Consider the following 19,600-nt stretch of genomic DNA (forward strand, 5'->3'; position numbering starts at 1 on the left):
TCTACTGGGGGATGGGAGAAGGCCAGTAAGAAGAGAATAAGACAGGAAAGGGAACACTAAAGCAATTTGCATGATATCTTATCAGTAACAGTATTATAAACCACAGATTGTAAAAGAAAAAAGAAAACAGGTGCCTGCCACAGACCCAGGCACAGGGGATTGGAGGGAAATTGGGGTCATTGGAGGAGGGAAGTGGATAGTGGTGAATGGGTTGGTGATGGAATGGAACACTGTATGCCTAAAATTCATGAATAACTGTAATTCACAGTGAGTCAAAACAAATTTTAAAAATTTTTTAAAAAAAACATTTTTACACGCTAACATGAAGTTAACTTGTTTCTAGCAATGCAGAGAATCAGATGAGAAACTGAAATACGTGCAGAATCTATCGTTTTGAAGTTTATCTGATGTGCTGCAATTCTGTCACAGGTGATACAATCATAATGAAAATGATTATTAGCGGCACAATGTAGTAATTCTCTTTTTACCTTATTCTGAAAAGGAATCCAATCACCAGAGCATTTTATTTTAGCTGCAGAATCTGGACTGTATTTCTCTAATGAGGAAACATTATATTTTTCACAGATGAAGGGCAACTTGGTACCACAGTCTGTTAATTTATTTAAATCTGAAAAATTAAAAGCAGGATTACTGAGGTGATATTTTTCAATTCAGCACATTTTGAAAACAACCCCGTAGTAAAGAAATCTACCTTAAATCAATATTTCCCAAATGGTTCAAATTTATTCATTTTTATCATGGTCACTTTTGTATTCTATTATCATTCACATTAGTAGGCTTATAGCATAACAATCACTGTCACTGTCCTCCCATTGTTCATCGATTTGCTCGAGTGGGCACCAGTAACGTCTCCATTTTAAGACTTGTTGTTACTGTGTTTGGCATATTGAATACGTCACGGGTAACTTGCAAGGCTTTGCCGTGCGGGCAAGATACTCTCTGTAGCTTGCCGGGCTCTCCGAGAGGGGCAGAGGAATCGAACCTGACTCGGCTGGCCGGGCTGGCTGTGCGCAAGGCAAATGCCCTACCACTGTGCTATTGCTGCAGCCCAGCATAACAATATTGCCTACAAAAATGCACACATTTGGGCTAATGACCAGTCATCTCAGCTTCTAATAGCAGGAAATAGGAAGAGAGCTGAAGGAGAAGGCTAACAAGGAGGAAAGGGAGTTGAGTTACATTTTGAATTGCTGCCTGTTTCTTTGTATCTATGTCTCTATGCATATCAATTATGAAAATGCTAAGTTTATTTTTAAGTAACCGCTTTAAGATAAAGGAAGTAAAACTATCTCAGTAAAGCACCTATATTTGCATTTGGAATTTAACTATCATTAGCAATAAATCAGAGCAAGATGAAGCTATCAAACATATAATCAAAAGAAAAACAAGAGTAAGCTAGTAACTGAATCTGAAATTCACTATTACATAATCAACATGAAAGGATTTGGTATTAAGTTTACCACTCATCCAGGACTTGGCAGCTATGGAAAAGCACTCCTCTTCAAACATTGCATGAAAGTGATGCCATGGATATCGTGAGCTGAAAGAAAATGAGAGATGTGACAACTCATAAGGTAGTTACATTCTACTTTGCACTGTAATTTTAACTCTAGGCCCTTATTTTACACCAATATTTTTTAATGCTAATATGTAAAGGGACTTGGTTTCTGAAGTTTATACAGTTCATAGATTGATGTTAAAGACTCATTATAAACTGTAATCTATTTGGCAGGGGAATTTTCTTTGAGGAGGAGGGCCACAACCTGTGGTGCTCAGGAGTTATTCCTGGCTCTGTATTCAGGAATCACTCCTGTTTATGCTCAGTGAACCATATGGGATGCTGGGGATTTTACCCTGGTCAGCTGTGTGCAAGGCAAATACCCTATGGCAGTACTATCTTTCTTTCCTAAAGCAAGGGAACTAAAAGTGTTTCTCTTATATGCTGACTTTGCACGGTAGAATCCATGATGGCACCTACTGGAAGAAACGATGATCTACAGACTGTTCAATAGTTCTCAACCACCACTTCTGTTCTTCACCAGATATCTGAAAAACAAACCAAACACCCATTCTTATATGTGCTCAATTTTCTAGGAGAGTTTTGATTGAAATATCTCCCACTAATTCACTAAAATGTCCTGCCATTCCATTACTGCAGTCTCCAATTTATACAAACCAGATACTTTCACTGAAATGGTAGACTGAAAACTTTTGCATATTCACAGACTCCATTTTGCATACAGAAAATACAATTGCTGTAATTATGGGCATACATTAATCATAAATCATGTCTTATTGAAACAAATTTAAAAAAATATTTTTTTCTCCAAAAAGTTATTTTGCAGTTATCAATAGAAACTAAAGTTAACTATAAATTCATAGAATACATATCTATGTATTATCTATGCTAACTTTTTAAATATATTATCTATGCTAACTTTTTAAACTGATCTGCATATTTTTTCTTGACTGTTTTAAACATTAAGCCATTATATTTAACTTTCCTAACACAAAATGATGAATCTAAATATTGTGAGGCAAATTTTACCTTAGAAGAACACATACTTTTGCAGATTTTATAAGAGATTTAAAACATTTTAATAGAACAAATATAAAAATAAAAATATTTTAAAATAAGTTCTTTTAAATTACATTTGCTATTTTGTTTTTGATGGCTTTTAGATCTGTAAAAGATGTTAAAGTAGCCAGAGAGCTGTGATTGCCAGCACAATACAGGACAGCTTCTTCATAGTTTAATTGAGGCTCAGCAACAAACCAATATTCACTCCCTTCTATTATGACTGGAGGTCCATGAATTCCAGCACGTTCTAAAGAAAAGAAGAGTATCAAAATTACAACTCTGATGCTAAGCGAAATGAGTCAGAAAGAGAGGGATAGACATAGAAAGATAGCATTCATCTGGGGGATATAAAATAATAAAATATGAGATTAATACCCACAACACCAGGAGAATTACTCCATAACTTAGAGGCCAGCTGGGTATTCTAGGGGAAAGGACAATTCAGATGGAGAGGGGAACGCCAAGTGGAGGGTGTTTGGAGGATCCTCCCAGGAGGGGAGATGCAGGTTGAAAGTAGACTGGACTGAACATGTTCGCCACTCAATGCCTTTTTGGCTGATCACAGCGCCCAGGAGGAGAGAGAGAACAGGGGGGAATGCCCTGCCACAGTGGCAGGGGGGGATGGGGGGATGGGAGGATGGGGGGGAGGGATATTATCCTGGTGGTGGAAAATGGGCACTGGTGGAGGGATGGGTATTTGATCGTGGTATGACCGAGATCCAAGCACAAAATTTGTAAATCTACAACTGTACCTCATGTTGTTTCACTAATAAAAAAGAAAAAAAAATTACAACTCTGCAATCCAAACTGCATCCTACAAGCATGGATTTAATGTTTAAAACTACTGATAAATAATTTAAATGACTGACTTCTCTAGCAAGGGGAGGGTATCTTGGAAGAACCAAGAATTCCTGAATCATGATTTGATACATAAAGATAAATTTAGCCTTATCCCATAAAAACCAATCAGTTCTGCCTGGGGAGATTTCATCTCACTGAAGAAATGACAGAAAAATCCTGGATGTAGTCCTGGGCTTCAACAATTAGCTGAAAGCATTATTGAAAGGTAAAAGTAGCTTTGACTAAATTTTAATGTTCTTCACTCACCTGGATTATACCAGTCTGGTGTTTTAGGAGTTTGACCTGTAATAAGAAAGAAAACAAGAGCTTAAGAGGCAGACTCTAAGTGGGGCTTTAATGTAACTCAAAACAACCTAAGCATTACTAAGGTTTGTGTATTTTTGGTCAGACCATTTCTTTTCTTTTTACAATGGCTTCATTTTGACTTTTTTTGTTTTTGCATTAAAAAGCCACATTTCTCTTATTTTTTATTTTATTTTTTTTATTTTTAAAGGATTTTTCCCCCCTTTTTTATTAGTGAAACACTATGAGGTACAGTTTGTGGAGTCATGCTAAAGTGGCCTCAGTCAGGCAGTCAGTTAAACATTAGTAAAATATTACTAGTAGTTATCCACCTCATAGCATAGAAGTCTTAAGTAATAATATTGCAAACACTATATAGAAACATGCACCAACGTAATAATCATTATAGGATGAATTTATTCAAGGATTATTTCAAGCCCTATAATGAAATTCTCAAATAACTGTTCTATGGACCTGCATGGGTAGAGTTTACTGAATCCCAGGGCATTACTGGAAATGATATGTAATGATTTATAGTATATTTTTTGAGAAGTGAGAGACAAAATTGGCAGAAAAATAATAAAAATCCCCTAGGAGTCCTGAATATAGAAAGAGGAAGTATGGTACCTCCTCCAGAATTAAAGGTTTTGAGGTTGGCTATGTGAGTGCCTGCATGTTCCTGCTTGCTTAACTTCATGAGTCTCCACCTTCTAGTCTATAAAAAATGACACTCTACTACCTAACTCACAAAGGCAGTGTAATGATCAAAGACGATCCCTAGGAAACACCTGCAAGTTCCATGCACAGCAGTTCCTCTTGGGATGCTGTTTCTCTGCCTACTCTAGTTGTCCACAGCACACCATTTTGAAATTAAACAATTTTATTAACCTTAGGAATTATAGAGTAAAACACTGCTTTAAATGTTGTTGTCATATCAGGGTCTAATGCACAGGAAAGACAATACTCAGAGGCCTGCCTATGTATTCAACATCTTTAGTTTCTTTTTTGTAAGCAAGTTCTCTACATAATGAAATCTTCATCAACAATGTTTAAATAAGTTAAAACTAGATTTCTGGAACTGAGATAACAAGAGTGGGTCAGGTGCTTGCCTTGCATGAAGGCTACCTGACCCAGATTTGATTCTGGAACAACATATGATCCCCTAAGCATCGTTAATTTTCCAAGAGTAAGTAACTTTTCCAGGTGTGCCCCTCTCCAAAAAACTTTAGAATCCCAAATACTGGGAGATGTCAAATATTGGAAACTGCCTTTTCCTCTCTCCCTTCTTCTCTTCCTTCCTTCTTTCCTGCCTCCCTTTCTTCCCATACTGGCAGCCATTAGAGCTTATTCCTGACTCTGGGATCACTCCTAGCAGGACTTGGGTGACTATATTGAGTGCCAGGGATCAAACCTAAATCAGACATGTGCAAGGCAAATGCTCAGCCCGCTGCATTATCTCTCCAGTCATTTAACTTCTAAATTCCTTTTAAGTGGTGAGAAAAACAGAATTCAAGGTGTTTTTTTTTTACACATGATTAGAAATAAATATTATGTACAAGGCAGCAAGTTATACAATATTTAAAATTTTGTTTAGGTAATAACATTATAAGTAACTCCCCCAAATACATTTTTATGAAGTTATGTGGCTCAATAAAATATTTCCCTTGCATGTGGGAGGTTCTGGATTTGATCACTCGACCAAACCACAGACAAAAATGACAACAAAATATTTTTATGAGATTTTTATTGACATTGCTTCCTCAACTGAAATATTTTTAAAGTATATATTTCTAGTAGTTAGGGTTACTAAATATGCTTAGGTTATTAAATATTTTTTAAGATAATACAGGGCTAATTAGAGTCAGCTGAATCAAGTATTTACCAAAAAAGCATGAGCCAGAGAAAAGACCTGATGATCCAGATAATTAAAGAGAAATATTTCTTTACAAAAACAAGTTAATCCAGAACATTATAGTGGACTTCGACTGGTCTATAATCAGAAAACACTCAACTAGGTGAAAGTGCCATATTGCACCTTAGGGACTATCAAAGGGAAGTTAACAAAACATTTCAATCTTGGATTTGGCAATAGTTGATTACTTCAAATAATTGCAAATAGTCTGAGATGGTAAATTCTTTAGTTTCTAATTCTGTTTCTTCATGGGTAGAAAGAAAGTGCAATTATTTAGAAGATTTTTATTTATTTGGCTAACTGGTTTATCTTTTCTAAGTAGTCAATTCTCTTCTGTTTTGTTTGAAATAGAAATTAATGACCTATGTATAATCTCTGACACCACACACACACATAGACAACAAACACACAGAAAAGAAAATAAACCAAAAAACCACATGCTCTTTGTAATACTTCCTTGGTACTGTTGGTATGTCATATCAAAAGTTGCCCTAATGCAAATTCCTGGATCCACCCACCACTCAAACAGGAGGGAAGTGGCAGCTACCATTGAGATACACTGTGGAGGGAACAATGGTGCTGTTGCATACAAGCAAATTCTGAGGAGCAGTGAGAGCATCTCCAGTGTTTCTAATCAGAGACATTGTCCAAACTTATTAATATCAGCAGTTCTGGAGTTCACTGAAAATTCCAATTTGTAGAGTTAGTGTCAATTTTTTAATTTCTTTATTTTCCCAGTAGAGGTCACATGTCAGCAAGCAAGCCTTAAAGACTCTATTCTGCACCACCAAATATTTCTCTTCTGGGCTAGAAAGACAGTACAGTGGGTAAGGCTCTTGCTTTTCTTGCGGCTGAGTCAGGTTTGATCTGGGGCTTCTCATGGATCCCTAAGCACAAAGCCAGAAATAAGCCCTGAGCACAGCAAGGAGTGACCCCAAAACAAAAATAAAAAACAAAACTCAAATTTATTTCTTCTGATTTCTCACTCCCACTTTCATGGCTCTTGTCCTATCTCCCAACACTGCAAGATGTTCTTAAGCATTGTGCATTTGAAGCTGAGCCAGGCCCAGTATGAATGCAGGGAAGGAAGAGCAAATGGTCCTCTGAGAACCCTCTTGAAGCTTATCACACTGAATATCAGCCCCTCCTCTCCCCTGGGGAACAGCCAATACTGGGACCTCTGAAAAGATTTCCTGAACCTTATCAGACTTGATCCTCTCACTGACCCACTTTTCATAATTTTCTGCAAACATACCTTTACCAGTCAGTCCTATAAAAGCCACTAACCCAGACTGAGAGCAAGATGGCTTTTTGGGACAAGTAGACCATCTTCTTGCCTTACCAGCACTAAAATAAACCTATTTTTCTCACATTAATTTGCATCTCTTGAACACTGACCTTCCTAGTGACAAGCATGCAAACTTGGGTTCAGTATCCACTACAAAGGGTGCGTGGGAGCCACACTCTGCAGAACTCAGGAGGGGAGGCAGGCACATGCTAGAAATGTGCTCTGTCACCTGAACCATATCCCCAGCACCCTTCAAATTTGATTTCTTGACTCTTGCTTCATTCTTACCAAACTTACATTTCTCTATTTCTCTGCATTTTCCATAAAATCAAAATGTTTCTTTCTGCTATCTCTGTTTTTTAGTTAAATAATCTTTTATTTCAAGAACAAATCTCTCTGAGTTAGATTCTATCTTCTATACAAATTTTTCCAAGATAAAAGAGGAAAGCACCAATGTCAATTAGCCATTCTTGATACTTATCCCAACCCTGTCTGGTCTCTGAAGACTTCTGGGGTTGCCCCACCCATGGTAAACAGAGGAGCTGGCATTCGAAATTGCTGGGCTTTGGCACTAGCCAGAGTTCTATTTTGGCTTCCAGCTAAGCTCCCCTGGACCCAAATAATACCAGCCTCTCATGTCTGGACTTGACAGGCTGCTGAGCATCCTGCCTCAAACTAAGAATGCGAACAACCACTGATATTGTCTATGGACTCAGTCCATGGCACCCCAGTTCTGCTTGAGTCTCAGGAGAAAACTCCCCTGAGATCTGCTGTGACTAGATCCAGGCTGTAACTGAAACTTTGCACAAGCTTCATTTCAGGCAGAGAGCAATTACCATCAGGGAAGCTGGTGTCATTGACTATCGCTGAGCTTCTGTAACTGAGGAACCCTAGTACAGTTACATGACTGAGTGAAGACACTGCAAAAAAGCTGGCAATGATAAAGGTTTCCAAACATAAAGTGACCCAAAATTAACTCAAACTCAACTGATAATGAATCCTAGGTATTTCTGGTTGCATTAATCTGTTTGAAATTTTTTAATTTTGGGGGTGAAAAGAGGCCACAAGTGGAAACAGTTTAAGAAGCCCTGCTCTATGATATCAAAACCCTTGATTCCTGCCTCTCCAGGCTCTATCTGGTAGACTGGGTTTTTGGATCCCACCTAGTACTGTCTTTTGGGCTCCAGACATTCTGTGTAATGATAAAACTTCATCCTCTCATAGAATAACTCAAAGTCCAGCATCCAAGGTAAACACCCTAAACTAATGCTTTAAAATCTTCAACTTTAACTTATGACTGTTACATCAAAACTAGGAAGCAACTATGTTCAACCTAATCAGTAGATAAAAACATATAGCACATATAGCATAAGGAGAAAACAGAAGAATTCACTCAATTGATAGATCAAGACAAAATCCTGGAGAAAACACCTAATATAAAAGAATCAAGTCAACTACTATAAGAACAATTCATAGCAATAGTCATAATAATGTACAATAAGAAGTAATAGTTGGATTAAAAAACAAAACAGAGGTGCTCAATAGTCAATTTAATGAAGCTGTGGACTGAATCTGCAATCTGGAGAAGAAGGAAGTAGAAAGCATCTAAAATGACCAAAAAAAATTTTAAAAATATCTGAAGATGAAGACACAATAAAAGATTTATGGGAGGGACCATACCAAGAGGAATGACATGACATGAATTCTAGGAAAGAGGCAAAGGAATAGAAATCTTATTTGATAAAATAATAGCTGAAAATCCCCCAACTTGGGGAAAAAAACAAATTTCCAGAGCTAGTTAGCTCAAAGAATTCCAAGCAAGATAAGGTCAATGGATGAAAGTCAAAAAATTATAATTAAGTGACAAAAATGAAAGCCAAAAGGAAAGCTAAAACTAGAAGCAAAAAATGATAAGCCAAGACTCACTTATAAGGGAAGTTCCATACGGCTTTTAGCACATTTCTCAGGAGAAATCACAGGATATATTCAAAACATATTCAAAGTGGGAAATCAAAATGACCTCCAGATAGTCATTCTTTGTCCAGTTAGATTTTCATTCAGATTTAAGAAGCAATAAGAAGCTTTTTTTTTTTTTTAAAAAAAGAAGCTTTTTATTTTTTAGGGGCTGGGGTGATAGTACAGGAGGCAGTGCATTTGGCTTGCATGCAGTTGATCTGAGTTTGATCCCTGGTACCCCATATCAGGAGTGATCCTTGAGTGAAGAGCCAGGAGTAAGTTCTAAGCAATGCTGGGTGTGACACCTCCCCTAAACAGTTTCATTTCATTTCATTTCATCATCCTGTTAATCGTCGATTGCCTCGAGCAGGCCCCAGTAACGTCTCTTTCATCCCAGCCCTGAGATTATATTCACGGCTCTTTAGGAGAATGAGACCCATCATTGTTACTGGTATTTGGCATATTTGGTACGCCACGGGGAGTTTGCCAGACTCTGTCCTGTGGGCAGGCTACATTCGATAGCCTGCAAGTTTGTCCAAAGTAGGAATGGGATAATAACATGTCATAAAGAAAAGTTTTGATAAGATGTCGCGCGGCCGCAAATGCGGCCGCGCGGTTCCGGGATCTAGATTTTATAGTCTCTGAGTCTTGGCCGCTGATGGGATTACACGGCGCCAGGGGGCCAGGTGGTGGGTGTGACCCCCGCCTACTGGAATTTGGAGGATCTGGGTGGAAGATGCTCGACTCCAATTCGAGTAGGCTTGGAGGTCTTGGCCCCGGAACCCGCGTGGCTTTGTCCCTCTGCCAGTACCTTCATGTGTGCGGAGAGTGGTCTCAGCATGGTGGTGGCTGGTCCTGGAGGTCTTCGGCTGCCGGAGCCCCGGTCGGGGCGGGGAGGAAAGCTCGACCCGCTCTGTCCAAGGGGTCCCGGCGAGGGACACCCAGGCGCGGGGGCAAAAGACTGCACTGTTCTCGTCCGGGATCTGGATTTTATAGTCTCTGAGTCTTGGCCGCTGATGGGATTACACGGCGCCAGGGGGCCACGTGGTGGGTGTGACCCCCGCCTACTGGAATTTGGAGGATCTGGGTGGAAGATGCTCGACTCCAATTCGAGTAGGCTTGGAGGTCTTGGCCCCGGAACCCGCGTGGCTTTGTCCCTCTGCCAGTACCTTCATGTGTGCGGAGAGTGGTCTCAGCATGGTGGTGGCTGGTCCTGGAGGTCTTCGGCTGCCGGAGCCCCGGTCGGGGTGGGGAGGAAAGCTCGACCCGCTCTGTCCAAGGGGTCCCGGCGAGGGACACCCAGGCGCGGGGGCAAAAGACTGCACTGTTCTCGTCCGGGATCTGGATTTTATAGTCTCTGAGTCTTGGCCGCTGATGGGATTACACGGCGCCAGGGGGCCAGGTGGTGGGTGTGACCCCCGCCTACTGGAATTTGGAGGATCTGGGTGGAAGATGCTCGACTCCAATTCGAGTAGGCTTGGAGGTCTTGGCCCCGGAACCCGCGTGGCTTTGTCCCTCTGCCAGTAACTTCATGTGTGCGGAGAGTGGTCTCAGCATGGTGGTGGCTGGTCCTGGAGGTCTTCGGCTGCCGGAGCCCCGGTCGGGGCGGGGAGGAAAGCTCGACCCGCTCTGTCCAAGGGGTCCCGGCGAGGGACACCCAGGCGCGGGGGCAAAAGACTGCACTGTTCTCGTCCGGGATCTGGATTTTATAGTCTCTGAGTCTTGGCCGCTGATGGGATTACACGGCGCCAGGGGGCCAGGTGGTGGGTGTGACCCCCGCCTACTGGAATTTGGAGGATCTGGGTGGAAGATGCTCGACTCCAATTCGAGTAGGCTTGGAGGTCTCGGCCCTGGAACCCGCATGACTTTGTCCCTCTGCCAGTACCTTCATGTGTGCGGAGAGTGGTCTCAGCACTGTGGACAAAGCCACGCGGGTTCCGGGGCCGAGACCTCCAAGCCTACTCAGATTGGAGTCGAGCATCTTCCACCCAGATCCTCCAAATTCCAGTAGGCGGGGGTCACACCCACCACCTGGCCCCCTGGCGCCGTGTAATCCCATCAGCGGCCAAGACTCAGAGACTATAAACAGTTTCATACAAACAATAATTAAAGGAGTTCATCTCTACTATATCAGCCTTACAAAGAATTAATAAAAAGACTTCTATAAATAAAAAAAAATTGAGAAGTAGCATAATACCTAAAAGAAATGCTAAGGGGTGGGAATGGCACGAGGAGAGGAAAGGAACAATGGCGATTTATGAACTTGAAATGAACTTTCTTCAATTTAATATAGATATAAGTTTAGAAACCAATAACTATACTATAGGACAACCTGAAAACAAAACTACTTAGAGCAAATAAAACAAAAGAGAAAATGAAATACAAACTTTTCAAAAAAAGAGAGACATCAAAATAAGGAAAGAGGATATGAAAACAAAAGAACAGAGTCAAAATGCAAACCCAGAAAACACCTAGAAAAATGTCAGTGAATCCTTTTTCTACTGTTGTAGGGGTCAAACTTGATGGTGCTCAGAGGTTAACACACCTAGAGATACAGGGGACGAGTGTCTAGGGTCTAAACTGTAATGGCATATGCTCTACCACCTACGTCAGATTCTTGACCCAGTAAATATGTCTATACTAACAATTTCCTTAAACATGAATGGCCTGAATCTCCCTCCCCCTAAAAAGCATAGAATAACTGGATAGATTAGAAAAAAAATCCAATTTTCAAGACAAACTTAGGAGACTCACTTGAGCTCTAAAGATAAACATAATTTCAATGCAAAAGGTTAAAACATAATCCTACAAGCAAATGGTAACTTAAAAAAAAGGGAAGGATCATATTATTAGATGGAAAAAAATCCTTCAAGCTAAAAATGGAAGAAAACATGATTTTGGGCTATGGTGATATATATGGCAGTGCTTCTTAGTCAAGAGGTCACAGGTAAAATCACATAAAAGGAGGCTGGAGCATCAAACCAATATAGCAGAGGGCCACAGGAAGGAAATAAGGTCAAATGGGACCATGGTCAGAAAAGGTTGTCACTGTCACTGTCCTCCCATTGTTCATTGATTTGCTCGAGCGGGCCCAGTAACGTCTCCATTGGAGACTTTGTTGTTACTGTGTTTGGCATATCGAATACTCTCGGTAGCTTGCCGGGCTCTCTGCGAGGGGCGGAGGAATCGAACTCGGGTCGGCCATGTTGGCTGCGTGCAAGGCAAATGCCCTACCACTGTGCTGAATATGCCTTGTAAGTGCATGTAGCACTGTAGCACTGTCCTCCCGTTGTTCATCAATTTGCTGGAGTGGGCCCAGTAACGTCTTCATTGTGAGGCTTGTTGTTACTATGTAAGGCATATCGAATACCTCACAGGGAGCTTGCCAGGCTTGCCGTGCGGGGGAGATACTCTTGGTAGCTTGCCGGGCTCTCCAAGAGGGGTGGAGGAATTGAACCCAGCTCAGCTCAGCTGCATGCAAGGCAAACACCCTACTGCTGTGCTATTGCTGCAGCCCATGACTGTGGTTCAAACCCTTCACTGCAAAGCCCCTTCAGCAGCACAGAGTATAGCCCTGGCAGTCACCAAGTACTGCTAGGTATAACCCTGGTGATATGTGTGCCAAGGATCATTTTAAGTGGGTTCTGGGCCCTGAGAACCACCTCCTCATACACATAAGCAAAGAAGAGAGAGAGATGGACCTTATATCCTACTACTGAAATAAAAATAAACACACTGCATATGGTATAGAAATAAAACCCAAGAATAAATACATACATCAATGGATTTAATAAATCCATAAATCAATTTACATGAAGGAACCAATCATGTATAAAATGGGGAAAGTCTCTTCATCAAATGGTGTTGAGAAAACTTGATAGAGTAAAAAAGAAAAAAACTACACCATTCTCTCACACCATGTAAAACAAATAACTCAAAATCAATTAAACTGTTTGGTATAAGACCTGAAATCATAAAATAATGAAATACAAAGAAGAAAGCAGAAAATCCACTCTTTTCTTTTTTTGCTTTTTGGGTCACACTTGGTGATGCACAGGGGTTACTCTTGGCTCTGCACTCAGGAATCACCCCTGGCGGTGCTCAGGGGACCATGTGGGATGCTGGGAATGGAACCTGGGTTGGCTGTGTGCAAGGCAAATGCCCTACCCACTGTGCTATTGCTCCAGCCCCCAGGATATCCACTCTTAATGTTGACTTAGCAATGTCTTTGGGAACTCAATTAAAACAGCAAGAAAAGCAATAGCAAAAATAAATATGTGGAACTACTTCAAACTAAAAAAATTAGACACAAAGAAAGAAACTGTCATTAAAACAAAACAAAACAAAAAAACCCATACAAGTGAGGGGCCAGAGTGGTAATAAAGTAGGTAGAACACTTGTCTAAAATATGGTTGGCCTGGTTTTGATCCCTAGGACCACACACAGTGCCCTGAGTCCTACGAGGAGTAATCCCTGTGCACCACCAGGTGTGGTTCAAACAAACAAAAAACATTCAAGAGAAAGGAAGAAAATATTTTCACATCAAATATCCAACAAGGGGTTAGTGTCCAGGATTGTGAAAGAACTCATGAAACACCACACACACAAAAAAAATTCAACTAATAAAAGGGGAGAAGAATTAATAGACATATATCCAAAGGAAAAAATGCAGATGGCCAATAAGCATATAGAATATGTGATTATCACTGATTATCAGGGATAAAAACTATAGGAGATAGTATATAGAAAACTGTGAGGCTGATCTATAACATAAATAATGGAAAAACTGCTAGTAAAACTATTGAGAGAAAGTAGCGTTCATATATGGCTGGTGTGAATGCAAACTGGTCCAGTCTTTGTGAAAAACAGCATGAGGTGCTGGGGTGAAAGTATAGCAGGTAAGGCACCTGTGTTGCACAAAGCCAACCTGGATTTGATACCTGGCACCCAATATAGTCCCCTGAGCTCAAAGAAAGGAATAGCCCTGAAAACTACCAGGCGTAACCCCCAAACAAACAAGCCCCCCAACTCAGACAATCCAGTATAATGACCCTCATAATATTAAAATAGATCTACCAATTTCACTCCTACATATCTATCAAAATATTATAAAATCACTAATTTTGTTTTGTTGGGGTCCACATTCAGTCCTTCTCGGGGGTTACTTCTAGCTCTGCACTTAGGAATCACTCCTGGCAGGCTTGAGGAACTGTATATCCCGGGATGCCGGGGATCAAATCCACCGGTGTGGTCACATACAAGGCAAGTGACCTACCTACCCACAGTATATCTCTCCAGCCCCCAAATCACCAATATTAAAAGATATATATCGGCCATTTTTCACTACTTACTTACAATAACCAAGACAAAAAAAAATCAATCCAAGAGTCTAAAACAGATGAGTGGGTCAAGAAGACGTGGTATAGATACAGTATGTGGGGACCCCAATTACCTGTCATGAAGAGCCCCAGAAACTTGCAGCCAGCCAGATGTCCGCTCTGGGCCCAGAAGCTTAATCAAGAATAAAACCCGTTGCAGTTCCCATGACTCAGCTGCTGGTAAAGCAGCTCTGCCACCATTTCTTCCTCAGGACCAGCCTGTGCCACCCACAGCATATTATGAAGGAAAACCTCCCTGAGTGCCAATAGTCGAGACCCAGGATGGGGGTGGGTGCACAGCCAGCAGCAGGTCAAACTAACCCATGGGCCGAGTGCATCAGCAGCCTGATGGTGCCTTCAGGCTTTCGGATATCCCCAAATCACTGCTGTACCTCTGGCCTGACTCCTACAACTTGGGGTCAAGTTTTCTGAGAAATTAAGCCTCCAAAAGTTAGGTACGTGGGAGCCATGGCCACAAACCACCTCCAGCTCAGCTATACAAATTCACTTATCGGCCTTATTCCAGAGACCCATAAATAAATCTCAAAAGAGATCAGAAGCCAAAGTTAATCTCGGACCCCTGCAAGGCTGAACAGACAAGGATAGATTGGAGGGGGGTGGGTCAGTCTGGTGCCTGCCCAAACAAATGCCCCAGCAGCTGCTTGCTCCCACAATTCAAAATTGCCACTACGTCTCCAGCCGGACTCCACCATCTCCATATACCACGGTAGTAACATGCTGAAAATTCAGGTTTTGTGACTGAAATCTCCAAGCTTTCTAGGGGGTCAGAATGGGCTACTTCCCCTCTCCCTCTTACTTCCAGAAGCCCTGTCAGTCATGTATGTACCCCAAAGCTGTCACCCAGTTTAAAAAAAACCACACTACTCCAGCTGTGTTTTCCTAATAAAAATACTGAATGCCCTGAACAAACACAATCACCTCTTAGCATCTGTATTACAAACATAATTCACAAAAGGACAGAGAGAAAGAAGAAAGGTTCCTGCCACTGAGGCAGGTGAAGAGGGCGTGGCAGGAAGGAAACTGGGGACGTTGGTGGCGGGAAATGCACACTGGTGGAGGGATAGGTGTTGGAACATTGTATGACTGAAACCTAATCAGGCATAGCTTTGTGATGGTCTATATTACAGTGATTCAATTAAAAAATATGTGGTATAGATAGGGTTCAAATATGGTAACACCTACAAGGGTGATTAGAGGTCACCCCAAAAGCCTCTATACCTCTCGGAAAGACTGGCAAGCTACCGAGAGTATTCCGCCTGCACGGAAGAGCCTGGCAAGCTATCCGCTGTGTATTCGATATGCCAAAACCAGTAACTACAACTGGTCTCATTCACCTGACCCTGAAGGCTTCACCGACATGGCAGCACTAAGAAGGATGAGAAAGGAGAGGCCGACAAAATCTCAAGGCCGACCTAGGCTGCCACAACGAAGGAAGACAAAAATGATCGTCTACTTTCAATGCACGTACGCTAGCATCAGATGCATCCATCGAGGACCTGATGGTACAAGCGCGAATGATCAAGTACGACATCATTGGTCTGACCGAGACAAGAAGGCACGAATCTCACCATGCCGTTTTCGACACTGGAGAAGAATTGTTCCTCGGAACATGCGATAAAAGAGGTGTTGGAGGCGTCGGTGTCCTTGTCAACACAAACTTGGCCAAGAGCATTGATTCATTCGAATGCCTAACAACCCGAATCGGACGTTTACATTTGAATAGATGTGGCTCACTGCCTGCAGTTTCTATCTTCGTTGTCTACGCACCAACATCTCATTATGATGAAAGAGAAATCGAGAAGTTCTACATGGAGCTAGAGAAGTTCTATAAAGAAGACCACACCTTCTACAAGATCATTGTGGGTGATTTTAATGCCAAGATAGGACCGAGAAGATCAGCTGAAGAACTTCACATCGGGACCCATGGCCTAGAATGGAACGAACAGGGTGAGAGACTGTCTGAGTTCATCATGTCGACCAAGACCATTCATGGTAACTCACAGTTCCAGAAGGCAGAATCTAAACGCTGGACATGGGAGTCTCCCGGTGGACGATTCCACAACGAAATAGACCACATCATATTCAATCGACGGTTTTGCCTGACTGATGTCGCTGTTGTCCCAAAATTTCGAACGGGATCGGACCACCGTCTCCTTCGTGCAAAATTCTACTTCACAGAGCGGGGAGAAAGGGCTGCAAAGTTCAAAAAGAGGACTCCCAGAATGACCACCAACTGGGAACTCTTTGGTACTATTGCGGCAACATGGGAAGATGCCATTGTTGACAACATTGACGAGGAATACGATCGACTGGTTCAGCACCTCCATGAATGTGCGAGGAACGCCAAGAGAGAGATAGCCACAAAAAGTCGCCTATCTTGGAAAACTCTTGAGCTAATTCGCCAGCGTGGTTTGGCGCATGCCTCAGGCAACCGCAAGCTAACGTCCGAGCTTGCAAAGCAGTGCAGAGATTCGATCAAGGAAGACCTCAAAGAGAGAAGAGCAGAAGTACTGGTAGATGCGGCAGAAGCCGGGAAAAGTATTCGTAACGCCCGCCTGTCCTTCGCCAACTATAAGACCAAGATGACTGCCCTCCGACATCCTGATGGATCCATCACATCCTCCAGAACGGCAATGGAGAAGATTATCCATGACTTCTACTCAAATCTCTTCGATAGCCATGTCCACTTGCCAACATACCAAATTCCACAGGATGGGTATGTCGTTCCTAACGTTCTCCCTTCCGAAATCCGACACGCCATTTCGTTGGTAAAGAAGCAAACAGCACCCGGCCCAGAGAAGGTCAGACCTGAACACCTGAAGAACCTGCCGTCAGTACTCATCAATACACTGGCTCGGCTCTTCACTCGCTACCTGTCTGAATGCAAGGTTCCGTCCCAATGGAAAACCAGCAGGACCGTACTACTGTTCAAGAAGGGAGACATCCATGACATTGGCAACTATCGCCCGATCTGCCTATTGTCTGTCATCTACAAGCTGTTCACTCGAGTCATCCTGAATAGGATTGGCAGAACACTAGATGAAGGACAACCATGCGAGCAAGCAGGGTTCCGCAAAGGATTCAGCACCATTGACCATATCCACACGGTAACCAAGCTCATTGAGGTTTCTCGGGAGTTCAAGATGCCGCTCTGCTTAACGTTCATTGATTTAAAGAAGGCCTTTGATTCTGTTGAGACGGAAGCGGTCATTGAAGCCCTAGCCAATCAGGGCATTCAAGCCCAATACATCAGGATCCTCCGTGAGCTGTATTGCGGATTCACTACCAGGATCTCACCATTCTACAAAGAAGTGATCGTTGATGTCAAGAGAGGGGTGCGGCAGGGTGATACCATTTCACCGAAACTCTTCAGTGCCACCCTCGAGAACATCATGCGGCGACTGGAATGGGAAGGAATGGGAGTGAAGATAGATGGTCGGCAACTACACCACCTCCGCTTTGCTGATGACATTGTTTTAATAACACCAAACATCAGCCAAGTGGCACAAATGCTGGCCGACTTTGACCATGAGTGTGGAAAGGTAGGACTACAGCTGAATCTTACGAAGACAATGTTTATGAGAAACAGCCTTGTTCCTGACGCCCCATTCGCTCTCAATGGAACGACCATCTCCGAATGCAACAGCTATGTGTACCTAGGTCGAGAGGTCAACATGACAAATGACCTGGCACCCGAGCTGCGCAGGAGGAAGAGAGCGGCTTGGAATGCCTTCAAGAACGTCGAAGAAATAGCTAAGAGAACGAAGAACCTCCGGCTCCGGGCACATCTCTTTGATTCCACTGTTCTTCCTGCATTAACATATGCCTCAGAGACCTGGGCCCTACGCAAACAAGATGAGAACGCCATTCAGGTCTCCCAAAGAAGAATAGAAAGAGCTATGCTTGGAATATCACGTTTCATTCAAATGAGAGAACGAATCCGGAGTTCTGACATCCGTTGACGATCAAGGATCAGGGACGCTGTCTCATATGCCAAGGTGTCGAAAATCAGATGGGCTGGTCACGTAATGAGATTTAAAGACGACCGTTGGACTAGAGCTGTTACTGATTGGATTCCACGGGATGTCAAGAGACCGCGTGGCCGCCCACCTACCAGATGGTCAGACTTCTTTGTCAAGATCATGAATGATCGGTTTGAGGCCCTCCATGTTCCCGGAGCGAAGAGATGCCATTGGGCTACACTAGCACGCGACAGGGACAAATGGAGACGTTACTGGCGCCCGCTCGAGCAAATCGACGACTAACGGGAAGTTAAGTGATTAAGTGATTAAGTGGTATAGATACACAATGGGATAACCAATTATAAGAAAAGGTAAGGTCTTCATATCTAATACTATAGACGGAACAGGAGGAGTTGATACTGAGGGAAATAAATCAGAAATGAAAAAAAATCACCAGATGATCTCACTCATAGGTGGAATATAAAGAAACAAAGCAAGGGCAAATTCTTGGATTCTGACTGTGGCACTGAGGTTACGGAAAAGGAGTATGGGAGCAAAGTGGAGTTCACACGACCACTTTGGGGTGGCCATGTTGTGTAATTTCTTTAGGAAAGGTTTGGAACCTCTAGTCCTAAAAACATATTTAATGTTGTAAAACATTTCCTCAAAAATATTTTTTAAAAAGGGGCTGGAGAAATAGCATGAGTCTTTTATCTTTTTTTTCTTTTTGGGTCATACCCAGTGATGCACAGGGCTTACTCCTGGCTCTTCACTCAGGAATTACTCCTGGTGGTGCTTGGGGGACCATATGGGATGCTGGGAATCAAACCTGGGTCGGCCGCATGTGCAAGGCAAATGCCCTACCCACTGTGCTATCTCTCTAGTCCCAATGGCATGAGTCTTAAGGCACATGATTCTCATATGGTCAACGTCTGGTTTAATACCTGGCAACACATGATCATCAAAAATATTACTGGATGCAGCACTTCTAAAGTGGCCCAGTTAATTTGCAGTTCTTCCTTGAAGTACTGCACTCTCAGACCATTTCACTGAACTTTGAGCCCCAGAAATTACTTTGAGGGGCCTCTCAAAATTTGCAGGTTACTCTGATGGTGTTTGGGAGATCAAAGAGTGTCCAGGGATTGAACCCAGACTCCCACATGCACTCATGCACTCTGGGCCATCACCTCAGCCCCCAAACTATTTTCTCTTTGAAAGAATCTTAATTCTTCAGGATTTAGAAATCTGTTTCTTTTCCTCAATGAAGTTATTAAATTTTTTTCTTATTTAAAAATACATTTTCAAATGGCTTTAAAGGAAAGTTAATCTTTTACTAAG

At 42.3% G+C, this 19,600-nt stretch overlaps 1 protein-coding gene across 2 annotated transcripts in view; it reads right to left on the minus strand.

Moving 5' to 3' along the window:
- LY75 (lymphocyte antigen 75) overlaps nucleotides 1-19,600 on the minus strand; it is a 164,398-nt gene that overhangs the window by 92,634 nt on the left and 52,164 nt on the right. For both annotated transcript variants that reach the window (XM_056110351.1, XM_056110352.1), the window contains exons 17-21: nucleotides 3,710-3,745; nucleotides 2,674-2,849; nucleotides 2,000-2,067; nucleotides 1,482-1,561; nucleotides 489-628 (exon numbers count right to left, since the gene is read on the minus strand). In XM_056110351.1, coding sequence (XP_055966326.1) covers nucleotides 489-628; nucleotides 1,482-1,561; nucleotides 2,000-2,067; nucleotides 2,674-2,849; nucleotides 3,710-3,745 — 500 coding nt within the window. The remainder of the gene's footprint in view (nucleotides 1-488; nucleotides 629-1,481; nucleotides 1,562-1,999; nucleotides 2,068-2,673; nucleotides 2,850-3,709; nucleotides 3,746-19,600) is intronic.

The sequence above is a fragment of the Sorex fumeus genome, unplaced genomic scaffold (assembly GCF_029834395.1).
Source record: "Sorex fumeus unplaced genomic scaffold, SorFum_2.1 ptg000009l, whole genome shotgun sequence".
NCBI lineage: Eukaryota > Metazoa > Chordata > Mammalia > Eulipotyphla > Soricidae > Sorex > Sorex fumeus.